This window comes from Dreissena polymorpha, chromosome 6, assembly GCF_020536995.1.
Source record: "Dreissena polymorpha isolate Duluth1 chromosome 6, UMN_Dpol_1.0, whole genome shotgun sequence".
Lineage (NCBI taxonomy): Eukaryota > Metazoa > Mollusca > Bivalvia > Myida > Dreissenidae > Dreissena > Dreissena polymorpha.
In genome coordinates this window covers 21,524,359-21,551,046 of record NC_068360.1, presented here as the reverse complement: position 1 = coordinate 21,551,046, position 26,688 = coordinate 21,524,359, and the positions used below count along the sequence as shown (strand labels likewise).

General features: G+C 34.4%; 2 protein-coding genes across 3 annotated transcripts; one reads left to right on the top strand and one right to left on the bottom strand.

Moving 5' to 3' along the window:
• Positions 1-5: 5 nt before the first annotated feature.
• Positions 6-25,732, bottom strand: LOC127835494 (uncharacterized). Its single transcript, XM_052361936.1, has 3 exons — positions 25,130-25,732; positions 2,169-3,151; positions 6-19 (listed from the first exon to the last, which is right to left on the bottom strand). Exons 1-3 carry the CDS (start codon positions 25,603-25,605, stop codon positions 6-8), a joined length of 1,473 nt encoding a protein of 490 aa, XP_052217896.1. The 5' UTR covers positions 25,606-25,732.
• LOC127835100 (uncharacterized) lies at positions 13,145-17,515 on the top strand. 2 transcript variants are annotated; one of them, XM_052361364.1, is made up of 2 exons: positions 13,145-14,986; positions 16,205-17,515. In XM_052361364.1, the coding sequence occupies exons 1-2, from the start codon at positions 13,727-13,729 to the stop codon at positions 17,198-17,200; spliced, it is 2,256 nt and encodes a 751-aa protein (XP_052217324.1). In that variant the 5' UTR covers positions 13,145-13,726; the 3' UTR covers positions 17,201-17,515. The 2 variants fall into 2 exon arrangements, with proteins under 2 accessions (XP_052217324.1, XP_052217325.1); XM_052361365.1 differs by lacking the exon at positions 13,145-14,986 and adding an exon at positions 15,002-15,104.
• Positions 25,733-26,688: the final 956 nt, after the last annotated feature.

The following is a 26,688-nucleotide window of genomic DNA, read 5'->3' as shown; positions in this document are numbered from 1 at the left end:
TGAGATCAAGACATGGAATCTGTAAATGTTAAATAATCTTATCAAACATACTGCAGTGATATTGTATTACGCATATGTTGCTATAAATAGGTCTTTACACATCTAAAATATATGCATACATTCCAATAATCTTATAGTTAAGTGTGACAATAAAGTTGAAATGCGACTGGTCATTTATAAATTAAGTGGAGCACAATCACATGTACGGAAACCATTGCACAATTAAATCAATACAAGTATATTCTGAATGTTACTATATGAGACAATAATAGATTTCACACACATGTAAACATGCGATAACAACGTAGTGACATAAGTGAAAATGACAAAAGCAGACATACTTCATACATGTGCAGTGTTACGACTGTAGTTGTGTTTGTAAAGTGTTTAGAACAAGAAAAATAATATTTCAAACAACAAATATTGAGGCTTTTCTATCTAGTTTCTTACCGAACCAATTACAACAAAAAATGTTATAATTAATTATTATATTTAAAATATACCTTTGAAAATTTCTTAAAATCCAAAAAACAACAATTTAAAGAGTACCTATTGTGTATGATTTTATTAAAATTTTCAATTCATAATACATATTATACATGTACAGTAATTTGATAGCCACATAAATGAAGACCAGGTCAGAAAGTGTCTCTTTCCCAGGAACTGAGTTTCTATTGATAGACATGTCATGTAGTGACGGTCAAAATACTTCATTACTCATGTTTACAAATCAGTAATTCTGAATCAAAGTGCACATATGAATTATATAACAATTACTGTATAATACATCCGCTATGTAAAAATGGCCTTAAAATGGACCCGATCCCAAACCAATATTGTAAAAAATAATCCCAATTAAACAAAAAATATGTTTTTTATTTGTAGAAAGAGTGTCTAATGATTTTTACACACGTATTGAATTTAAGGGGTGTTGCTGCAGTTTTGCTGTTTTTTTTTCCACCAAATAGATGTCGTCAAAAAACTATATTTAAGATATACATACAAATACTATATGAAAATGAAATAAAAACATAGGGTCACCGGCTTCACCATTATATAACATGTACTTTTTCAATAAAACTGAAAAATCTCTATTTGCGTAAAAATAATAAATAACCTATTAAATTGGCAATATGTAGATATTATTTAAGCTAGGATACATCATATACCATTTGATAAAACCACACACTACCAAAACAATGGAGTACACAAGTTAAATTTTAAGATTTTTTTTTTAATTGTTATGTCACCCAAAAAACATCATTTTTTTACTATTTTAACCACATAAATGGAATTTAAATCATTTCTGCCAAATAGAATTCTGCGAAACTGCTCAAATATGTTCATCTACGTATTTTCATCATAAAACAGAAATAAAAAAAGGGGGTAACCTCACTTTTAACAGATTTTTTGTTTTAATTATCCCTACCGTCTAGACGTCATATTTAATTTAAAAAAAAACAGCAATAAGACAAAACCCAAGTACCAGTACAAAGATTGTCAGAAATATGCATAAACATTAGAAATTGTTTATAATCTTAACTGGGATCACAACAGCTTACCAAAAGACATTAATGAAAAACAATATTTAATCAAAAACATAATGTCATACAGTATCAAACTCGACCTTAATCATTAATAACTTACATGCTCACAGATTTCGGCATGTTTTGAAGTTTGTGTTTAAATGCTTTAAATTGATAAATGTAAACATCAGGACTAAAGAGATCCAGTATAAAACAAGTATGAAAGTAAAGAAAGAAAAAAAAATAAAAAAAAAGTTAACCCCGCCTGGGATCGAACTACTAACAATTGTATTATGAACCAACTCGGTCATTTCTGATGATACTGATAAAAAAAATATTGAGTTGTGATAAAAGCATCATCGGTATTGCTATAAATATATCATCGGTTAAATAAACTGCAGCAACACCACTTAATAATCATCTAACAAAGTATATAACTATAATTTATATGACTGTTTCCAAAATGGTACGGTAAAGGCCTGATGTGTCAATATTTGTCGATACAAAAAACATTCGGTCCATTTATTCCATAAAATAAATCCAAAATGTGCCATTTAATCGATTTAAAAAATCCTAATTCGACCAGAAAACCATCTTTACATATTACGAATGTTATCAGGATGAATCGACCTTGATTCTTACCTGTATAAGGTGATCCACCTTTATAGAGTCTGCAGACCTGGTTGCCATTCAGAGTGTATTTGAACAGAGCAGTACCAGAGCAGATAAACAGTTCACCCTGATGGTGTGCAATTCCATAACAGCTATGTTGTAACTGAAACTTCCTGGCTATGGCAAGCTGGCTCTGGCTTACTGTGATAAACAGGACCGTATGTATGTTACTAAGATTCTCATTCACAGCCACTGCAACATCACTGGGTGTGATCTGACACATGCCCTGTATAAATGAAGTCACACAACAGTGGCTCACCACCTGGTACCACTGGTTCAGCAGCTTGACTTTATAACTGTGATAGTCTGCAACCAGGACCTGTCCATCTGGGAGAGCACACATCGCTATGATCCAGCATGTGTTTGAATCACTTGGCATTTTCACATTGTGCACAGACTTCCCACTCAGAGTTAACACATCGTTTGACAAGTTCTCTTTTATCAATATATCAGACTGTTGTATTTTTTCCAGACATTTTTTACTGGCAATAAAAGAGAGTTCAGGTTTACCCAGTACTTTCGGTACGGCTACATGGAGATGTAACAATTCATAATGAAGCCTCATGCAGCTGTGTCTCACAACCTTGAGAGGAGCTTGTTTCAGGTTTAGTTCTTCTTTCTTCTCCTTAATAGTGCTTTTCTCACAATCTGCTAATAAATATTTGATTTGCTCACGCATTTCATTGATTGTGTATTGCATATGTTCATGTGTTGTATTAACTGTGCTGTTTTCACATTGGAGTAAAAACGATATTATACCCAGACGCAAACCATCCACAATAAGCCTCTCATGTTCTTTGTATGAAGCCTTAAGAAATTTCATTCTGCCCTCGAGATAGGTCTGCAACTGTGTTATTTGTGAAAGAGTATTTTCCGTTCTGACAGACAGGTTGTTGAAATCGGATGACTTCTCTTTGATAGCCTGAGGTAATGTGGTCACTTGTAAGCATAGTCTGAAAAAAAAGACAGCCATGTAAGTAATATTATAGTAATCAACTGGGCAATAGCCATCACTTACCCCTTTATTATTTTAATTATAATACAAATTTAAAAGGGAATTATAACACAAAAAAACAACAAAATGTAGGCTCATACAATAACAATGCATGTTCCCATAATTCACAATGTTACTTTTCTAGAAGTAATACTGTATTGATTACAGTTAAAATATATAAAAAAACATATAAATATAATCAATCAACTTTGCGTTGGGAAATAATGTATACCGCATTGAACAACACATTGTGCATTATACTGATACTACCACTGTATAGTTATGTCATACATAGTAAGCATATGTATAACAAGAAGCTATGTGTATTTCATTTATCATTATTTTACTTCTTTTGAATTTCCCACCACATTAAAGTGCCATGGGACAAAGTGTGTTTTTTTATTAAGACTTTAAGTGTTTTCAGTGTTTCAAATTAAAATCATTCATACACAAGAGATGTGTTTGTCAGAAACACAATGCCCCATACTGCGCCCCTTTGAAGCCATCTATTTGACCTTTGGCCTTGAAGGATGACCTTGACATTGACCTTTCACCACTCCAAATGTGCAACTCCATGAGATACACATGCATGCCAAATATCAACTTTCAATATATTGCAAAAGTTATGGGCAATGTTAAAGTTTTCGGACGGACGGACTGACTGACTGACGGGCAGACAGACTGACGGACAGTTCAACTGCTATATGCCACCCTACCGGGGGTATATATATGACAATCTAAGTATAAATGAAAATATGTTTGTGCATAAGCCGTTGATATTACACTTTTACTATTATATTCTACTTCTTTTAAAGGTTATATTTTATGAGAACTGCATTGCTCTTAACTAATCCCGTTCTTGCATAAAATGATATTAGCTTTATTAATACATAGATGAAGATAGTGTTGTTTTTTGTGTGTCAAAATCAGGTCCGGTAATCAGCCCCATTCCCAATGAACAAAGTATATATTTTTCCCAACCGGGAGCTAAACATTCCCAATGGAAGTTTACCAAAAATGAAAAAAGTTTTTTTTTAGATCTCAATATTTTGTTCCACTCCTATCCATATAAGTTCAAACTTAATAAATATACTAATGATAACACTAATGTATTCTCATTTTAAGCAATTTTTTAGCAAAACAACAACATTAATTACCCAATTTCAGTCAAAACCCCGCAAATTTTCCCTATCTAAAGGGACCCGGTCCCAATCCCAAAATGGTGAAAAAAAAACAACACTTTAAAAAACAACACTTGAAGAAGGGTGTGATATCATAATTATTGTTAAATACTGTACAAATAAACACTAGACTAGCACATACACACATACACTCAACCATTTCGACAGCTTCATCATACAAACTACAAGTATATTGACACAAACTGCAACTCCATAAACTTGAATCAAGAGAGAAATTCTTGTTACCGTCTGATGTTAGGCAAGGGACAAATTGCAAGTGGTTTTTCAAAAGTATTCTTAATCCTGCATTTAAACATGTAATCATTTATGAAACAATTTCTCTGAATCTAATATTTTCAAAACGTTTGTTTAGTTCCTTTCATACTTGTTTGCAGAATAGCCCACATTCGACTATCTTCTGTGGATAAAGACTGTAGGCCTCATGTCATATTGGAATTACAGTAGCGTTACCGATTGTGTTCCGAATTTAATCGGTAAAAAATCGCTAACAAGTAAGCGTTTTTAACCGATTTAACCGCTTAATAGATTTTTAGCGGGTATTATGCGTTTTAAACGGATTTCATCGGTTTTTAAGCGTTTTTAACCGTTGAATTGCGCAACCACTTTTGTTAAGCGATTTTACGCAATTAATCGCTACGCATGCGCATTTGTCCATACCGCTGAAAAGCGCTGAATGGGCGGAGCCTAACAGAGGTAGGTGTGTCATACAATATTTATTTATAGATCCTTGCTTATACCTGTGGTATCCATTTTCAGTTTGAAAGATATAATTATTTTTTACTTGTATTGTCTATCAAACTAAAATATATGTTATTTAAGAAAAATCTCTTATTGCAAAACCTAACACAAAATTATGAAAAAACATCTGTAGGATACTGTTCGTGGGATAAACATCATTCAATATTAGATTAGAGGATTGACGTGAAACACGCTGACACTTTTATTGTCCGACTTAATTCTGGTGTTTGATAACGAAGAAATGTGTCGTAATTAATTGTCGATGGAAACAGTATTTTTCAAATATAATATTTTAAGAATACCTTAATAGTGAGCGTGCAGATCGAGAGAAAAAGCAGAAGTGTCGTGTTTTTGTTGTGTTGGTTTTTATTCTATGAGAGCCGTTATGTTCGTTTATATAGTAAATAAGTACATTATAATGACATGAGAATTCATTAAAATGTTAGTCAGTGATAAATCTAAACACACAAATATTGTTTTAAAACGGCAACCTATTTTCGTGAATGGTGGGACGATCGTCGTTTAATTAAAACGCGTTGGTTATAAGTGTTACTATTACTGTTTACTTCTGTGTCTATTTGAATCATTTGAAATAACTGATTATTAATTAATTGGTTATGACGGATTAATATGTAAGTTGAAAAGTTTACATTTTAAAACTACACATCTTCATGACTGCATTTGTGACTCAGTAAGCTGTCTGTGAGCTGTTATCATTTATTAAATTTCTAACAGGATTGATTGTATTGTATGTTTTTTTTAATATACATTTCACACAAAAGGTAATATCTCGACACAGTTGTGCTTCCCTGAGGATGTGATTTTAAGACAAGTTGATTGTTATTGTTTACAATCGGTATTTTTCGCGCATGTGCAGTCACTTGGTTGGCAAAAGTGCTGGTTACTTATATGGACAATATTTGCAATTAGTCATGTAAGTACACCCAGTGGGCATCAAGCTGAAACGTAATATTTAGGTCGCAACGTCGGAAAACATTACCGAACGTTGCCATAACGCTGCATACACAACAATACTACAACGTTTCATCATAACGGTGAAAGGAAGTTTCAGAAATAATCACTTCCGAACGTTTCTGTAACGTTGCACGCGAAACGTCGGTCAAACGTTTGAGAAGTATGTTGCACAACGTTGCTTCTAGGTAATTGTTGGCACCCAAACGTTGTTGCAAGGTTATATTTAGGTTGCATTCAAACGTTGCAGTTTGGTTGTCACAGTGGTGTATATGAAAGATTTCTCGACGTTTTTTCCAAACATTGCTGCAATCTTTGCATTCAAAAGCAGTGTTTTTAAATTCTTTTTTTATATATTTTTTTACTGCCACTGCTCTTTTGAGTATTATTGGCACATATGCACATTGTCGAGTCCGTTTCCTAGAAAGAACCAGTACTTGGTGTCTATAGAGAAGATAATGAAACGCTCCTCGAGTAGGAATCGTACTTTATACAAATTCAGTTCCTGCATAGCATCAATAAAATATGATTTCTTGTAAATTTTAGAAATTTAATTTTTCTAATTTTACAGATCAGTTGCTTAAACTTAAAGATGCTTAAGATGAACTTTAACTCAAAATCGCTGGATAAAATATATTTTTTAAGTTGTGTTATGCATTAAAATGGTAGAATCTAGTTTCATAGTTTCAACTAAAAAGTAATAGTCATCAAAATTCGCTGAAAATTTCAACTGTCGCAGTGGTGTATTGGATGACGTGTCCGCTTAGCGATCGGGAGATGGTGGGATCGAATCCCACTCGGGGAGCTTTTCAATTATTTCTCTATAGATATCAAGTAATGTTTTTATCTAGGAAACGGACTCGAAAATGTCTATGACTGCAGATAATACTGAAAAGAGCGGTTGGCAAAAAATAGTTTGTTTTTTTTTATTATTATTTAAAAAAATATATAATTAAAAAATACTTCGTTTGAATGCAACCTAAATACAACGTTGCAGCAACGTTTTGAAAAAACGTCAGAAAGAAAAAGGTCAGGAAAACTTTCATATACACCATTGGTACAACCAAACTGCAACGTTTAGATTGTATTGTTATTAATTATTTTGGTAATAATTAGCGTAAATGATCAAAATTTATTAAATGTTATCGATCTGATCATCACATAATAGCTTGTGTTTTTTCATTTTTTTATCAGTTATAAGGTTAGTAATAGAAGCAAGGTTAATCTGCATTATCTTAAGAGTAATACAACTCAGAACGAATTAGGCCATTATACCTGTTATTAGAATTTGACGTGTGATATATTATCTTTATGACGGTATCTACACATGTGCAGACATATGGTGACATCAATTCTTTGAGATCAAAAGATAAGTTAGCGGAATTGAATATATACCATTTCCAACGCGGACATGTGGTCTTGACAAGTGCGAGTGTAAGCTTCAATGTTTAGAATTACCGAAATCCCCCTTAAAGAACATTAATTTATTTCAAATTAAGAGTATATGAACAACAATAGGCAATGGTACCCTCTTTGCGTAACTTAACGAAATCCACTTTTATACGTTAGAACATGGGGATTTCGATACCCATTCGGCGTCGAGAGAGTGTAAAATCTAACCGAAATGCCAGGTATACAGCGCTTATTCGTGTACAAAACATGTGGGGAAAATGTGTCGTTAATATTTTCGTACATAACATGTGTACATACCAGTGAAGACGTGTTAATTTACACGTAGTAACATGCTAGATTTCGGTAAACCCGCACGAAATACCCGTTATAGATAGCTAATTTTTTTTTTAAACGAATAATTTCTGTCATCCCCTTTAACCAGCGTAATAGTGGATTAAAAAGTCCATAAAAATCACCCGCAATATCGCGTAATCTGTTGGCAAAGAAGCCACTTTTGTATTTTCTAACCGCTTAGCCACGTGATTAAGTGTCCAAGCGAGATGTCAATTGGATTTACTGCCATAATGAATGATGTCATTTATTGCTAAATTGTTGAGTACATTAAAATTTAGGGGACGTGTTACACCGTCATTGTGGTTTGATTTTTCATTTAGAAAACACGCTGAAAACAAACGCATAAACGTTTAATTAGATCCGAAGAAGTATCAGTTAAATTTACGTACACAAGTAAGCAGTTTGAATATACGCGTACACGTACTTGATATTGAAATCAGGATATATGAAGAACATCATTTTTAAAAAAGATATTTCTTGCTAGCATTACCGTCGTTTCATTAAACATATAGTATAATATTAAAATCTATATAATGATTTAATAACTCGAGTACTTTGAATTTACTAATACGAAATGATAAACTTTACTGTATACACTATGTAATAGCCTTTATGGTATGAGATCAAGTGAAATAAAATCATGTTTCTGCGGCAATTGCGACTGACTTCAATACAATTATAGGGCAATCGTTAAAAAGCAGACGATAAAACGCTGACCGTAAAGATAATATGGTATATATAGATAGACAAATATATGTATTTCCCTCTTTTTATAAAATGGCACGTTTGCCAGATCTTAACTTTATCTTCTTTAACGAAATATTTATTATGAAAAGTTGAAAACTTATGGGCGTTATTTAGTTACCAAATGTTCATAAATGAATCATTAGTCTGTTAATTTGCAAATCAATAATTAAATTTGTATAACAAATAATACACGTTAAACAAATACATGTTTTGCTAAAATTAAAGTGAGCTAATATTTCCTTGCTAATTTCACGGCGCAGTGTGATTTCTTTGCCTTCTATTAAATTGATTTAAATCATTTAACATTGATCAGTTGCCCTAAACTTGTAAATCTTATATTTTATAAACAACGTAAGCATATTTTATCCATCGTGATAGTGTTGAGGAAAAACATTGAAAGCGGGTGAAAGTTTACAAGTACGCGTTTAATAATGCTTCTTTTTTTTGTAGAAAAGAAGTATTAAAAAAAATCTGAAAATATAAGTGTCTCTCTCTCTCAATCTTTATTTACAATTGCACGTTTATCAAATCTTATTTTATTGAATATAGCTTCTTTAACGAAATATTTGCGTTTACAATATCTTGTTTAATAAGCGAACATTCAAAAATGAATCATGAATGTGTTCATTTGCAAATAAATAATGATATAGTTTGCTGTGTTACAAATAATACACGATAAACCAACACAATTATTTGCTAAAGTTCAAAGTTTAACATTAACGAGAGATATTTTGTCTTGCTAATTTCACGGCGCGTCGTGATTTCTTTGCTTTTCACTAAATGTAGTTAAATCATTAATTAATTTAAATAGAAGATATTTGATGGATTTGGTGGAATATCGATTTTACTTCAAGAGTGATCATAATATATATTTTTTATATGAATTAAAATTGATATTTCACCGAATCCAACAAATGTTCTATTTATTTTATGCTTACAAATGGCTATTTTGGTATTTTTCCCCAAAGAATATTTCCGGTAAAACAATGAAAATTATCAATTATTTTCACTATTAATTGTACGGTTTTAAACGGTGATTTATCAGTTTTAATTCACTGATATTTTTCGATTAAACCACCAGAAAGCATTAAAAAACATTTATCTGTTCCCTTACACTTGTAGATCGGATTATATTAACAATATAGCATATATTTTCGATCTTACGGATAGTTTTGAAATTTAAACGGGTAAAAGTTTACAAGTCCGTATGTAATATTATACGGGTGTAATTATTCGTTGTTTGCGTCTGAGACGTCTCTGTTTGTGTGGAACTGAGATATATATTTAAAAATAGAAAATATATATGTTTTTCTTAGTGTTTATATTGAATTTGTTTCACGACGCTGTGTGATTTCTTTGCCTCAAAAGTATTATTTAATATTATATATTACAAATACTGCGATAATTGATGGCAATTAATTAACTTAAGGGTCTCATTACATGAGCATTTTATGTGTAATATGTCCTCTCAACGGACTTATCAATGGTTTAATGCATTTTCCAGTACATGTTTTTATTGATTAACCCTGATAATGGTCACTGCACTGTGACCACAGCAGGGTGTCAATAAACAGAGGTATGTGAATGCCTCTGTAAGGGTGTGCGGCAGAAACCCCTTCGGAAGAAACCCCCTTCCCTAAAAACGGCATAGCGGAATAAACCCTCTTTCACATTTTGCATACGCGGAATAAACCCCCTTTCAAAGCTGAACAAACCCCCTTCAAGTTTTCAGACAGGCGGAATAAACCCCCTTCCTAAGTGTTATCCAAAATCCATTATTAAAGTGTTATGCGCATCTAACAGTATATGCTATGTTTATAAGTGTATATCGCAACCGTTGTTTATTTTTGGTGTTTTCACTTCATATACACTTATATTGGTTAATGCAGCATCAACATATCAAAACAATATCCGGGAAAGAGAAAATAGTGCATTTGATTATATACCATACTTTCGTTTTGACAACAGACGACAGAAATGACTCGATGTACGATGTGAATATTAATTTAGTTTTAATGCAGATTCATTCATACGACACACAGACACAATTTTGTTATATGGATCATTTCGGCTTAGAGGACTGGCGCAGACTGTTGACCTGTTAATTCTTTTCAGCTTCAGCTCAATTCTACAGTGAAACAAGATGTGTTTGTGAAACACAATGTCCCCCTATATGATGTTTGACATTGTAGGATGACCTTGACCTTGTGAACGATGACCTTGACCTTTCACCACTCAAAATGTGCAGCTCCATGAGATACACATGCATGCCAAATATCAAGTTGCTATCTTCAATATTGCAAAAGTATTCATAAAATAAGCGATTTGGGCCACATATATTTGACCTCTGACCTTGAAGGATGACCTTGACCTTGACCTTTCACCACTCAAAATGAGCAGCTCCATGAGATGCACATGCATGCCAAATATCAAGTTGCTATCTTCAATATTGCAAAAGTATTCATAAAATGAGCGATTTTGGTCACATATAATTGACCTTTGACCTTGAAGGATGACCTTGACCTTGACCTTTCACCACTCAAAATGTGCAGCTCTATGAAATACACATGCATGCAAATATCAAGTTGCTATCTTCAATATTGCAAAAGTATTCATAAAATGAGCGATTTTGGCCACATATATTTGACCTCTGACCTTGAAGGATGACCTTGACCTTGATCTTTCACCACTCAAAATGTGCAGCTTTATGAGATACACATGCATGCCAAATATGAAGTTGCTATCTTCAATATAGCAAAAGTAATTGCAAAATGTTAAAGTTGGCGCAAACAGACAGACAGACCAACAGACCAACAGACAGACAGGGCAAAAACAATATGTCCCCCACTACTATAGTGGGGGACATAAAAAGCGCATAATATCACTTTAAATTAATGTGCGAAAATCGGATGAAGGAAGTGTACCGGCTTTTTGTTCACAAGTTGTTAATGATACACATTAAATATTCAATCTGTGAATCTCAATTCAACAGTGAACAAGGGCTGTTTGCAAAACATGCATGCCCCAATTTGGGCTCTCAGTTGTAGTGACAGCCATTTTGTAAATATGTTTTTTGTCACTGTGACCTTGACCTTTGACCTAGTGACCTGAAAATCAATAGGGGTCATCTGCGAGTCATGATGAATGTACCTATCAAGTTTCATGATCCTAGCCATAAGCTTTCTTGAGTTATCATCAGGAAACCATTTTACTATTTCGGGTCACTGTGACCTTGACCTTTGACCTAGTGACCTGAAAATCAATAGGGTTCATCTGCCAGTCATGATCAATGTACGTATCAAGTTTCATGATACTAGGCATAAGCGTTCTTGAGTTATCATCCGAAAACCATTTTACTATTTCGGGTCACCGTGACCTTGACCTTTGACATAGTAACCTGAAAATCAATAGGGGTCATCTGCGAGTCATGGTCAATCTACCTATCAAGTTTCATGATCCTAGACATAAGCGTTCTTGAGTTATCATCCGAAAACCATTTTACTATTTCAGGTCACCGTGACCTTGACCTTTGATATAGTGACCTGAAAATCAATAGGGGTCAACTGCGAGTCATGATCAATCTACCTGTCAAGTTTCATGATCCTAGGCATAAGCGTTCTTGAGTTATCATCCGGAAACCATTTTACTATTTCGGGTCACCGTGACCTTGACCTTTGAACTTTCTTATACTGATATTTATACCCCAATATACAATTAGTGTATTGACCATAAACATACATTTAAAAGGCAATAAAAATAATATTTAAACAATTATTTTTATTTGCTAACACCATTTAGCATGTTTTATTGAAATATTCACAATTAAATATAATGCGTTAAGGGTGCTGTGTATTATTCAATAAATATTTTGGTGTTAAAATGACTGCCTTATCAGTATTTCTCAAATTATGTAATTTTTGGCTTAGACACAGCATGGAATCAGATCAGAAATTAGCCAGTCCATATCAGTCCTCCATCTAAGCCTAACAAAGGGGTGTTGATATACTTTTGATTGGTTCAGGCACCATCTATTTGAGAACCACAGAAAGGAAGTTCTTTTTTGAAAACAAGCAGAATCAGCAACTGACTTTAAGCTATATTTTAGGTACATGTATAAAGTGAACAACATTCAGACTTATTATTCTAGTGTAAAATGTCTTGAAAGACTTTCAGCATGAAGTATTGTGTGATGAAATAAAATGTGTATTTACTACAATGCGTAAATCAACAATATTAAAGTTTGTTGCAAAGGAGATTCAAAGTGGGTGCAGGTTAAAGACATATAAAGTGATATGGTCTAGTTCAACAACTGCCTGTATTTTTGGAATACTGAATAACAGTCTGTTGTAACAGGTTTGTATTTTCAATTCTGCATCCCTTTTTAATTTAGTTTATTAAATTAATTATGATCATCATTATATTTATGTATTGTCACTGGGAAATGTAAATGGATGAGTAAATGAAATGCAATTTTAAGGAAAAACAACACCGTTTGAATTATTATGGCTGTATTTTATGGTTATTGTCATCTTAAATGTTATTTAATATTGTTTTCGTCGTTTGAGCACGTGCGAATTAGACGAAAACTACTTTCCCTTGTCAATGTAGTTTCCGATAGGTGGCTCTGTAAGAGAGCGTTTTACTCGTGGCCGAGTAACTCTGTTCAGTCATTCAGCGTTGGGATTGACTGATCGATACATGTGTTAATTTGCACGGGATAAACTTGCATATGAAAATGACCACGCGGTCTGGCGAAGAGTGTGCTTCTCAGGAAAATATGGACTTAAATAGTTCAATTAGGGAACTTTTAGTAGAAATGCGCGAACAGAAAAGAGAAATAAGTTCTCTAAAAGAAGAAGTTCGAGGGAATTCGCTTTCCGTGCGTTCTGAAGTTAAAAAATTGAAGACGGAACATGAACTAAAATGGCGATACGAAAGCAACAAAATTCAGCACGATTTCAATTCGGAATTGCACGAGAACATTAGCCAGGTGCTTTGGGCATTTGATAACAACAAACAAGAGTACGCTCGCGAGCTAGTTAATGACGCTTGTGAACAGTTAAAGCGACGAAACAAGCTTATCCGTATAGCAGACACGTCTGAGGGCGGATGGGAGACGGTACGCCAATATGAGGCAAACCCCGTGGCTAGCGACTCGAGTGATGAATCAAGGATCAACAGAGCGGAGGCAAGAGCAGCAAAGAAGAAGAAGGCGAAGTCAAAGAAAAGTGTTAAGCCTTCCGCTACCGTCACTTCCGGAAGCTTGCCACATGGCGGAAACACGTTTTCGTTTCCGGTGCAACAGCAGCGCTCAGGACCCATGCAGCAACTGCATTCTTTTCATCCCCATTATTTCAAGGGCAATGCAAGAGACGGAATTGGTCCCTGTTTCGCTTGTGGAGAAACCACCCACCTCAGACGCCACTGCCCCTACACCCGGCGGATCCCGCAGCTTGACGTCCCTACCAAACAGTAGTCACAGACCGCAGAACCCGGTTATACCAGACGTAGATTTAAAAGATGAGTATTTATCGTTTACTGATAACTTTGCTAACAGTCAGGAAATATTTACTGACGACTATTATGAGTACGAACAAGGCCAGAAAGAAATACTGGTTAAAAGTAGATTAAAAAATCATGTGCAATTTTGGAAAGATATTGGAGCTAACCAATTCATTTTAGACACTATTCAAAATGGTTATAAAATTCCATTCTTTTCTTTACCAGACCATGTACATTGTCGAAACAATCGTTCAGCTTTATATGAAAATAATTTTGTGACTGAAGCTATAAAAAGTTTGTTAGATCGCGGTCTTATTGTGAAATGTACAAATGCTCCACACGTTGTTAATCCGCTGACAGTTTCTTGTAATAATAATGGGAAAAAACGGCTTATTTTAGATTTACGAAAGGTTAATCTTCATGTTTGGAAGCAATCAGTAAAGTATGAAGACTTGCGTTTAGCATTGATGTATATCAAAAAAGATTGTTGGATGATTAAGTTTGATATAACGTCAGCATATCATTTTGTGGATATTTTTCTGCCACACACAGATTATTTAGGTTTTGCCTGGGAAGATTATTCAGGTATTCTGGTCTATTACAAATTTTTGGTTCTTCCTTTTGGTTTGTCGTCTGCTTGTTATATCTATACAAAATTAATGAGGCCATTAATTGCAAAATGGAGAGGCGAAGGTAAAAAGATCATCATGTTTTTAGATGATGGTTTTGGCACCGCAGAGACATACGATAAGACAGTAATTATGTCACGGGAAATTAAATCAGATTTGTTGTTATCCGGCTTGGTGCCTAAAGTTGATAAATCATGCTGGGAGCCAGTGCAAGAATTACAATGGCTAGGATCTCAGTTAAATACAGCTAATTTCACCGTGCGAATATCGGGGTGTAGAATCGATAAAGTTCTACAGACACTTAGATTTTTACAAACTTCGGACTATGTTTGTGTGCGAAGAGTTGCTAGTTTTGTGGGACAAATTATATCTATGGGTATAGTATTGGGAACTGTTTCTCAGATTATGACTAGGTGTTTGAGCATTGACATCCTTAAAGCAAAAACGTGGAACTCTTATATTAAGTTGTCTGAAGGAAGTAAGGTTCAACTTTCGTTTTGGAATGATCATTTACAAATTATAAATGTTAGAACATTGGCAATCAGTCATGGCTGTACTAGAATTGTTTATAGTGACGCTAGCAGCACTGGTTTAGCAGGGTATGAGGTCGAAATGCAAAGCGGTGTAGTGCACGACACGTGGTCGCCGTCGGAAGCGGCAAAATCCTCCACGTGGAGAGAATTGTGTGCTGTTTATAGAGTACTGTTGTCGCTTGAGCATGTATTGGTAAATCAAAGAGTTAAGTGGTTTACTGATAACACAGGTGTATGCAGCATTGTTGCTAAGGGCTCCATGAAGCCTGAATTACAAGATTTAGCGATGAAAATATTCGGGTATTCTTTAGTTCATTCTATTCATTTGGAGGTTGAATGGATACCAAGGGGAGAGAATTATGTGGCAGACTATTTGTCCAAAATAGTAGAAAAAGACGATTGGGGTATTTCCCCTTACATTTTGTCAATAATTCAGTCTTCATGGGGAAATTTAGAGGTCGATTTCTTTGCCTCGAAACATAACGCCAAATTACAGCGATTTTATTCTAGATTTTGGTGTAAAGAGTCTGAAGGAGTTGATGCTTTTACTTACCCATGGACGCATAGTTTTGGCTTATTTGTACCACCTATAATATTAATACCAAGGGTATTGCTTAAAATGCAATCTTGTGGGGCAAAAGGTGTTTTGATTGTCCCAGAATGGAAGTCGGCTAATTTTTGGCCTATGATTTGGACAAGTGATGGACATTTTAAGTCGTTTGTAATAGACTATATGGAATTACCAACGGCAATAAGTTATTACATACCTTGTAAGAATGGTTCTGGGTTGTTTGGTGTTGAAAATCTTAAATTTCGCATGTTAGCACTTTTGATATCATTTGTGAATCATGAACATTGATAGTGTTGCTTACTGTTTGTAAATATAATGTGTTAAGTAACAAACTTTGTCAACTTTAGTGCTGTTACACATTTATTTTTTCAGAGATACGGAAGTGAAGTTGATGGCTTGCCAGAGGTCTTGGCGGAGAAGGTATCCTTGCTGCCCGAGTTGCTTAAAGTCACCAAAGCGGAAAACACGCACCTCAGTTACAAAAGGGGCTTCAATCGATGGCGTCGTTGGGGGTATGCTAATGGGCTTTCAAGCGGGGATGCCTTGCCCGCCAAGGCTTTTCAAGTTGCGCTATATTTAGCGTCAATTATACAAACAGCTAGTAGTGCAAGTCCGATTATAAATGCGTTCTACAGTATTAAATATTATCATGATTTATTTGATTATGTATCACCTACTGATTCAAGACTTGTCATTAATATGTTAGAAGCTGCAAAACGGCGTTTAGCGAAACCTGTGAATAAGAAAGAACCAATGACTGTTGATTTACTGCAACAAATGTACACACATATGTATGTTGAAAATGATGTTATGAATCAAAGATTTATTTGTATATGCCTTTTATCATATGCTGGGTTTTTAAGAAGTGCAGAGGTACTAAAGTTGAGAAGGAGTGATGTTTGTATTAACAGTAGTTACTTAAGTGTATTTATTAAATCTAGCAAGACAGATAAGTTCCGTGAGGGAGCATGGGTGCTTATTGCTAGGACAGGCACACAGTTGTGTCCAGTAGTCAATTTACAGAAATACCTTACTTGGACAGATTTTTCATCGGAATCTGAATGTTACTTGTTTCGTCGGTTAAGTTCAACGAAATGTGGACATAGGCTCAGACAGGAAAACAAGCATTTGTCATATAGTAAATTTAGAGAATTGTTTTTGATTGCGTTTAAACCGCATGTTCAAGACATAAGCAAATATTGCCTTCATTCTTTGAGAGCTGGTGGCGCAACTGCTGCGGCTAATAATGGCATTCCTGACAGGTTATTTAAACGTCATGGTAGATGGCTGAGTGAAACAGCTAAGGACGGCTATGTTAAAAGCTCAGTTGATGAGAGGTTAAGGGTTTCAATGTCACTTGGATTATAACCATCAATGCATTTATAATAAGCCAATTATTATTTGTACTATACTTACAAGCCCGTTCTTTTAATTCAGTCGGTCATACCAATGACTTACCAAAAAATATGTTGTATTTTTGTTGTTTTTTCCCTATCGGGAGCGTAGTTGTAAAGGGAAATATTGTTTTCGTCGTTTGAGCACGTGCGAATTAGACGAAAACTACTTTCCCTTGTCAATGTAGTTTCCGATAGGTGGCTCTGTAAGAGAGCGTTTTACTCGTGGCCGAGTAACTCTGTTCAGTCATTCAGCGTTGGGATTGACTGATCGATACATGTGTTAATTTTTTATTTTGTTTTGAATAACAGTAAGAGTAACATTACAAACGTTATTGTTTAAAAGTGTAATCTACATGCTTTTTACCCTGGTACGAGCTAATTTTGAAATTCAGGAATGTGTTTTTTACAACAGGTCATGCGTTTATCCACATTACGTACGCATTTAATGTATTCAATTTATACATGTATACCAGTATCATAATAATTATTATTTATCCCACTGAGGGATTCAGTCTCCGGAAGAGACGATAGGCGTGGCTGCCTTTATAGTTGCTTACGAGGAGGGACTCGTGTAGGCATACAGTATGCCTGGTGATGTAGCAGTCTACGTTGATAGGCGTGGCTTCCTTTATAGTTGCTTACGAGGAGGGACTCGTGTAGGCATACAGTATGCCTAGTGTCGTAGTTGTCTGTTGATAGGCGTGGCTGCCTTATAAGTTGCCTACGAGGAGGGACTCGTGCCGGCATACAGTATGCCTGGCGTTGTTGTAGACTATGTTGTATGTTGTAACAAAGCTTTTGTGTGTATTCATGTTTTTTATGTATGTTTGATGACTATGAAATAGTAATACACGGTATCAGTCAGTCGGTCATACCAATGACTTACCAGTCGGTCATACCAATGACTTACCAAAAAATATGTTGTATTTTTGTTGTTTTTTCCCTATCGGGAGCGTAGTTGTAAAGGGAATACCTATTTTTGGTCATTAATGAACAGATTTTTTCCCCCATATTAAATGAGAACTTTAATATTTTAAATTTAAAGGTTAAACCCCATGGTGACCTTGAAATTTACATTGATCAGAATATCCTTTGGAAAGAATGTGCAACATCGCATCACCTGCCAATAAAGGGAGCAAAAGGGAGACTACCTGATGTATTGACTTGAATACCAGGTTTTACCCTGCACAAGCTGGCCAACATGAGGAAAACAGAAGTGGGAAAACCCAGCCCTCTCCTTGACCAAGAAAAGCTGGATTTGTTTAGAGGTAAAACTATACAGGGTACTGGTTATTGCATTTTAAAGGAGTCACTCTTCCGACCAGTCCACACAGCCAAATGAGACCACGTATCTTGGTACATTTTCAAACAGCATTTTCTACCAAACATATTTATTTATGAAAAGCGTTAAGTCACATGTGATCAGGGGATTAAAATTGCAAAAATAAACAACCCAAAACAACAAGCAAACAAACTAGTTTTTATTTAAATCTATAATTTTTATAGCAACGAGATTACCATAACAGCAATATTCAACACTTACATTATAAAATATCTTTCAGGACCTTATCAAATGAGATCATGCACGAGACGCACCGCGCAAAGGCCATCACAGTATAATAGTTGCAAAGAAGTTTGACCAGCTGGTGGCAGACGTGGAGAGAAAGATGAAAGCCGCACTCCGCCGCCTCAAAGAAATAACAGGCCTTGATTGATTCTCATCTTTTTTATGTATATAGATGTTCCTGTGTATATTCTGTACATGTTATTTATTAGTATGCTATTATGTTTTGTTTATTTATAATATAATTATGTTAATATTTATTTCATCAAATTGTCATTGATATTTAATTTCCTGTGTATGTTAACAAATGTTGGTGTACATTAAAGTATAAAATTGAATTATCTTGTAATTATTTAAAATACACAAATATATTTGTGTATAATTATTGGTTTTATTGTGTATCTGAATTAAGAAAAACTTTTAACAGCACATAATTGAATCAACTGTTAAGGCAAAAGATGCACCTTTAACGCACATGTGTGCTTTTTGTGAGTGCGTTTTTTACTGCCATTCATGTTCGTAAATTGTGCGTTTTATGTGGCTTAAAACTGCGTTTTAACCCTTTCCCCGATAGATGCGTATAAGCCCGAGTCTATCGATTTCCCGATACATGCGTTTATTACCGTCTCTATCGATTACAGCATACATGCGAATTTTTCCGTGTCTATCTATTACCCAATAATCCCGTATATTCCCATTGTCCAATTTCAAATGCAAATTCTGATTAATATTGACAACAAAAGTGCTCAAGAAAACTCATTAACACAGACATCCAACATTTTTCTAAAGTATCAAATGAATTTCGGCATATGTTTCTATTTAAAGATTTGATGAAATAGGTGTCCAATCGGGACAAGGATAGTCCAACACGCGTAAATAACTTAATGAGGTGTGCGCGCATCGTGTACAGTTCATGTCCTTTTACAAATTGTAGCAGCAAATAAATACATGTATATGCCCATGATATTTTCGTGTCCAGTGTTGGTCTTGACAAAAAGCTCGCGAAAATTGGCGTGGGTGCATTTATTTATACACAAAAACTGCGTAGCGCCGACAACATTGTAAAAGCTTTGTAGTAAATTTCCATTTGAGTATCGGAATATCTCGCAAATGATTTTGACATTTTCCTGAATAAAATAAAAGTAATAAACACTGTATCATTTTCATAATGTAGTTCCTTCAATATTGCAACAATTATTGTACTGTATCTGAATGCACGCAAAGTGCCGTGTACAGTTCATATTCTTTTACAACGACCAATTAACAGCGTCATCTATATTTAGATTTTATGCAACATGTACAAGTCATTTTCTGGAAATTCAGGGCTCGGCCTAGGTTCAAACTTGAGTGAGAAGTGACTTCTCCCTAAGCTGAAATTAGGGAGAAGTGAGTCCAAATTATGAAGAAGTGGTTTTTGTTTGACGTTTAATAAAATCTTAACTTGTTTTAAACACCTCATTACACCAAGCCTAACATAATCAATGACATACAAATACTATTTTCAAATTCAATAAATCCTTACATATTAAGTCACATAAATCAATTCATACAAATAAAACCTGTAATTTCCATGTGCATCATAAAAATCAACAGTACTTTAAAATTGTCATGCCAATCCAACACCCTATTTACATTTCAATGTACATGATAATTACATATTGTAGAGCTTGCGTCAAATTAGAAATCAAATTTTACTACACTGTTAATTTAATTAACAGGCAAAATGCCCGCCGTACCAATGTCTTCTGTCACATACAGGCTTTAATAAACCTACCACACTCATTGGTCCCTACGAGTATATTCATCCACGAAAAAATTATGGCCAATTACTTTAACTAATGATGACAAGCAGACTAGCAGGTGTAATCCTCATGGATATTTAGCATTTCATGCATAAATAAATTTTCTATCGAAACACACTTCCGAATTATAATGTTAACGTGATGTAAAAAAAAAACGTTCGTGCTTCAAATAAACCATGTTCATGTATATTGTGTTGACCCATAGTCCTGATTAAAAGCGCGCGAGACATGTACAAATGTTACGTTATCCGCATGGAAAGCGAGGGTGTATTGAATTGTGTGCACTATGTCGATACCGACGCATTTATTCGCATTCGTTACAGACCCACGTGTCTTGTTTAATAAGAACCAATTTGCACATATTAGCTTGAATGTTAAATTATTTTTTTTGAGCTCGAGTGTTTTGATTCAATTGATCACTATATTTTAAAAAATATTTTGGTTTGTATGCATTTACTTACATATTACAATAAGAGGAATATAAAATAAACGTTAACATATGGATTTATCAAATTATGGAAATTAGCAATATGCATGGGTTACTATAGATGTTATTGTACTGCTTAACTACGCCTGCAAGGTGGTGTACTAATTGCGCTTGCAGAACCGAGAACTATCAAAACTGTCTGCAAAATGACACTCGTTTTCATCTTTTTATCTAAGCCTTTATTGTTTGGAGTGTATGCCGATGTATATTTGAAGATGGAAAAGTTGGAAAAAACGGCAATGTTGTAAAAAAAGAAGGCGAAGTTGACTTCTCCTTCGTGTTATTTAAGGGCGACATCTTTATGTCACGGGCGAAGTTATCGCCCACGTTGCCCTCATGGCCGAGCCCTGGAAATTGGGAGAAAGTAAGTGATTTTTCGAAAATAAACCAACGTCTTTTTTCCATTTAATTTGTCATAATTATTAATATTTTGTGTTGTCTGTGTATGTTTGTTTGGTTCTCATTTGTTTTTAGCAAATCTTTTGAAAATTAATATTGTAATGGTTAATGTTTAAAGCAAGTCCCGTTTCCGAGATCATATACGAGAATTACTTCGACATGTTAACTGACGTATACAATTATTGTTTTGACAGACGACACGTGTTTATCAAAAGTTTGTGTTTTTGTAATACACAGGATATTGGATTATCTCTGCTTGATTGAGCAATAATCAAAGACGCAGTCAGCGGTTTTCAGTAGGCCTTTTTTACTGACCAACATAATAATTAATAGTGCACGTGCTTATCTAATATTTAGGGATAAACACACGGGATACTAGACACTTTGTGCTTGTTTGGGCCATAAAACGCAATCCCGGCGGCTTTTTTCAGTAGCACACGTGTCCAGAAACTAACGAGTTCGGGTAATAAAGCACAGAGATTATGATCTGAAAACTGCATGGAGCCTGAAATGAAACAAAATGCCGACAAATCAAAAGATTAACTGCCTAATGTTTCAGTATTTATTGTCTGTCAATAAAACACTGAATACAATTATGTTTTACTTGAAACGAGAAATATCTTTTAAAAGGATATACGGCGTTGATTGTGGTTGCAGTTAAATGAAAGGTAAAGACTTCAATGAATGAGATCAAAGATAGAGAATGTCTTTTTCTGTGCAGTTCTTAGCTGCAGCAAACGCAGTACGGGATGATACGCGGAGTTTTCGCGGCTTATTTTACATTATTACATATTGCTGGTCATAAACATATAGATACAAAACAGAAAACCAAAAGAAGAATGGAAGTGAAATTAAAACATATGAGTCAACCGGCCACACGCGAAGTATCCGTACATATTTTAAATATTTATATGCGCGTTCTTCGAACAAACCTGTTTTAGTGGTTTGTCTGACGTTGCTATTTGATTCGATTATTAACAGTATTGAGAATCATTGCGCTCATGCTTAATTCATTAGTCAATATGATGGCATAATTCTTGTTAAATTAATTAAAAATAATATTTGTCATGGTATTGTTGTAAAACACATTAAGAATCTATTATTGACATACCATATGATATCGCTGGATATCTTCATTTAACATCTGTCTGGTCTAAAGAAAATTCCAGTTCACCTAGTTCACGCTATAGTGTCTTTATTATGTAACGATTATTTTCCTGGCCGCGAACTCCGATCAGCACATAGGGTAGAGATGCAGCGATGACCTGTATGTAAACTCTGACATTCACACACAGTGGCCGCAAATTGACCCGATATACCTCGCGAGTTGAAATGCAATGCATTAAAGTGAGTCTTCGCTTCCACTGCTCTCTATACTTTAACATGTTAACATGTTGACAGGAATATGGAAGTAAGTACTAAATATGAGAACATTGCCTTTAAGTGCAAACGTTCTCGCGCTGAAAATAAAAGGTGGACGCACAAACTGTATTGATGTCGAGATTGAGTGTAAAACTGTTCTATCTATTAAGCCTTTTCATTAGAAATAAAATTGTTTCATGCTGAACACGCAGTAAAACAGTGTTACAAAGACGCGGACATGTTTCCAATGTTCTGGTCGTATTCTCAAATCAGCCAATGCAGTCAATGAAGTGTATTCATCTGTACTTGGCCGCGGGAAGTTTTATTTGAATTCTATTGGACGCTAACAAAGGTCAGGCTAAGGTGAAAAGCTGGCGTATACAGCTAACGCCGAAAAAGTGTGGCTTTGACTTGTTCATTCAACATCATGCGTTGTTTAGAATACAAACTTAAAATTTATATGGTTGGAAGGAGAATTTATTTCTCTACAATATTTACATTGACACAAATGATGTGAAATGCAAGGAACTAAGTGAAAATTAAGCCTAAACAAGATAGGTGTAACAGTTGAGAAATTTTCCAATATTTTCCAATTAACCCTATTGAGATGGTGTAGTCAGGCTTATCAGCTGTATATGGAGTCACTGTTATCAGAACAGCAGGACTGGTATTGGCCTGGGGTGGCAAATCAGATACATGTAAGGGGTCTATCAGGGAAAGGGTTAAACAAAATTAAATGTGCGCTTTTTATAGTCAGTTCCTATAAAAAGCGCACATTTAACTCGCGAAAAGCGCACATTTAACCCACTTAAAAGCGCACATTTTACACACATGTGCGCTTTTATGTAGGTTATAACTGCGCTTAATGTGAGTTAAATGTGCGCTTTTTAAATAAAAAAGCACACATTTAACTAGTGAAAAGCGCACATTTAACCCACTTAAAAGCGCACATTTTACACACATAAATTGCAGTCAAAAACGCACTTATAAAAAGCGCACGTTTAACGCACATAAAAGCACACATTAAACACACATGTGCGCTTTTATGTGGGTTATAACTGCGCTTAAAGTGAGTTAAATGTGCGCTTTAGAAATAAAAAAACGCACATTTAACTCGCAAAAAGCGCACATTTAACCCACTTAAAGCGCACATTTTACACACATAAATGGCAGTCAAAAACGCACTTATAAAAAGTGCACGCTTAACGCACATAAAAGCGCACATTTACCCACAAAAAGCGCACAGTTTCTTGTTTGTTTGTTTTTGTTAAAAACTCACTTGATAAAAAAAAGCGCACAAAAAACGCAGTGCAAATACCGCCACGTTTAACACACGCAAAACGTACTTAAAACGTACATTTCACACACTTTTTTGAGAAGGGTTGTATAATAATAATTCTCCATTAAAGTCATTCACTGTAAAATCAAATGTATTCAGAATTATTATAGTGTTGTTTACTTCGCTTTTTAAAATGATTGGCAGTGGGGGTTTTCATTCAAAATTGGGTCTGGTACTATTCCCCATTTCCAATGGAAAAAAGTGTATATTTTTCCCAAATAGGAGCCAAAATTCCAAATGGAAGGTGTTTTTTCAAATCTCAATGTTTTGTTCAACTCCCATCCATATCAGTTTATCCTTAGTAAATATAATACTGAAAACACTTGTATTCTCAATTTTAAAGCATTTTTAAGCAAAACAACAACACTAATTTCCCAATTTTATTGAAAACATCGCAAATTTTCCCAATCCAAAGGGAACTTGCCCCATTCCCGACATGGAAAAAAACAACAACACTGCAGTTTGCCTTATGGTTGATTCAACACAACTCTTACCAACCAAAGGATCATTCCTGTGACAGGGCACGACTTAATTATTTCTGTTTATTATTTGAACATAATAGTGAGCGGCTTTTATTCCTATTATCACAATAATAATCTTTCTTGCAAAGATGTGCTGTCTAAAATGGCAATTTGATTTTTTATCTAATACATGATACCAGCAAAAGATATTAATCCCAACTGTAATCATATTTTTATTAATACATATAATTCTATCCATTCATCAAAAAAACACTCAAGTCACAACGTATTATTTCAAAAGCAAAATCCGGCCAATATTGAAATTACATGTGCTCATGTATTTATAAAAAATCGCTTTCACCATTTTTTGGAAGTACATGATGTATAAGTTGAGCTTAAAGTTATGTTATTTTGAAAACAATTAATGCATAAATCATGTATCTTGATTATTACAGTATTGACTAAAGAAATAAATGTGTCAGATACCTGTGAATTTTTACAACACAATCAGAGCAGCACAGCTGACTGTGGTCATGGCAAAACTGTGACAGTTTTTTATCCACATGCTCGTCACACTTCCAAAGAAAATCCTCCAACTCCTTTGAAAGAAAATTCCCCTCCTCCTTCGAAAGAAAATCATCCTCTTTATTTGAAAGAAAATCTCCCTCCTCCTTTGAAAGAAAATCATCCTCTGTATTTGAAAGAAAATCTCCTCCCTTATGTAAAAGAGAAGCATCCTCCTTTGAAACTGGCCATTTCTGAATATCTCCCCTTCCACATGTTCGATGTTTCATAAACAATTTTTTATGAGGTTTGATACATTTTTTACAAAAAAACCTTGAGCATTCCTCACAATAAATGACCGCCAAATTCTGAAGATTATTTTCCTCACAAGATGTGCAACAAAAGTGTCCAACCGTCGACGAACGTTCAGCTAAAGTAGAAGAATTACCTACGCCCATTTTATTATTCTGTGTTTCAAGTAAAACCTATTTGTTTAAATAGTTTAAGTATTTTTCTTTTAAACAAGTCCACAAAATACTGGCATTTAGCTACCTTTAAAAGTTGTTCAGCTCAAGAAGTTTACATGAAAACTAAAACACAAGTGCATTCAAATACAAATAAAGTTCAAGCTCAATATCCTTCAAGGTTTACATTCACTTAACGAACAGTAACTATGTAAAACACAGCATGACTTTGACAGTAAGAGTAAACCAAATTGTTAGACCACACTTAATTATGCAAGTAAATTGAACGCTGTGTAGAAGTAAATTGGAAGTATATCTCACTGGTTTAAGTAAACCATGTATTTAATTGTTCAATCAGTCAGTATTACAAATGTAATTGATGAAAATAGTATTGATAGTCGTCTAATGAGTAAAATAGAACAAATAATATCATGTTTATAAAATATTCATACATGCAATCAAATTGTCTCATTGATTGATTTAAAAATGTCCCATTACATTTTGTTCTTTAAGGATTTTTCACATTTTCCCTCATCTCAAAATAAAATAAGAAATCGGTGTCACTGAATTATATTATATGAGTAAACAGGGCCTGATAAATTTAACACTACAATGAGTTTTCAATACATTATTCGAGCTCATTGTTTAGTTTGCCCTAGTGTTAAACATCTAACAAAAATGTTCATAGCTATGATTTCAAAAGTGTTATTTTGACATTGTGATCTAGCTTAAATGTCTCAAATATTTTCAAGCTTATTTTAAGAGTACCTGGCTCAAGTCATGTATTTCATTGATTCATAAAGTACCGTATTTTACCACGTAAATCGCCCCCATGTAGAGCGCGCATGCAATTTTTTCAAGACAAAATGGAGAAAAAAAGATTTCAAGACCAAAAAATCTGAAAATCTTAAAATGGCCACCATTTATATATTGCACAATCATTTGATCCAAGTTTTTCGAGCGCTGTTTTTGTTTTGAAGAAGCGAGCGTTTATACGATCAGGAGCATGGGTTGCATAGCACTATATTTGAAACTACTTTTAAGATTATTCTCTCGAGAAAATGGGGGCTGTTGTCA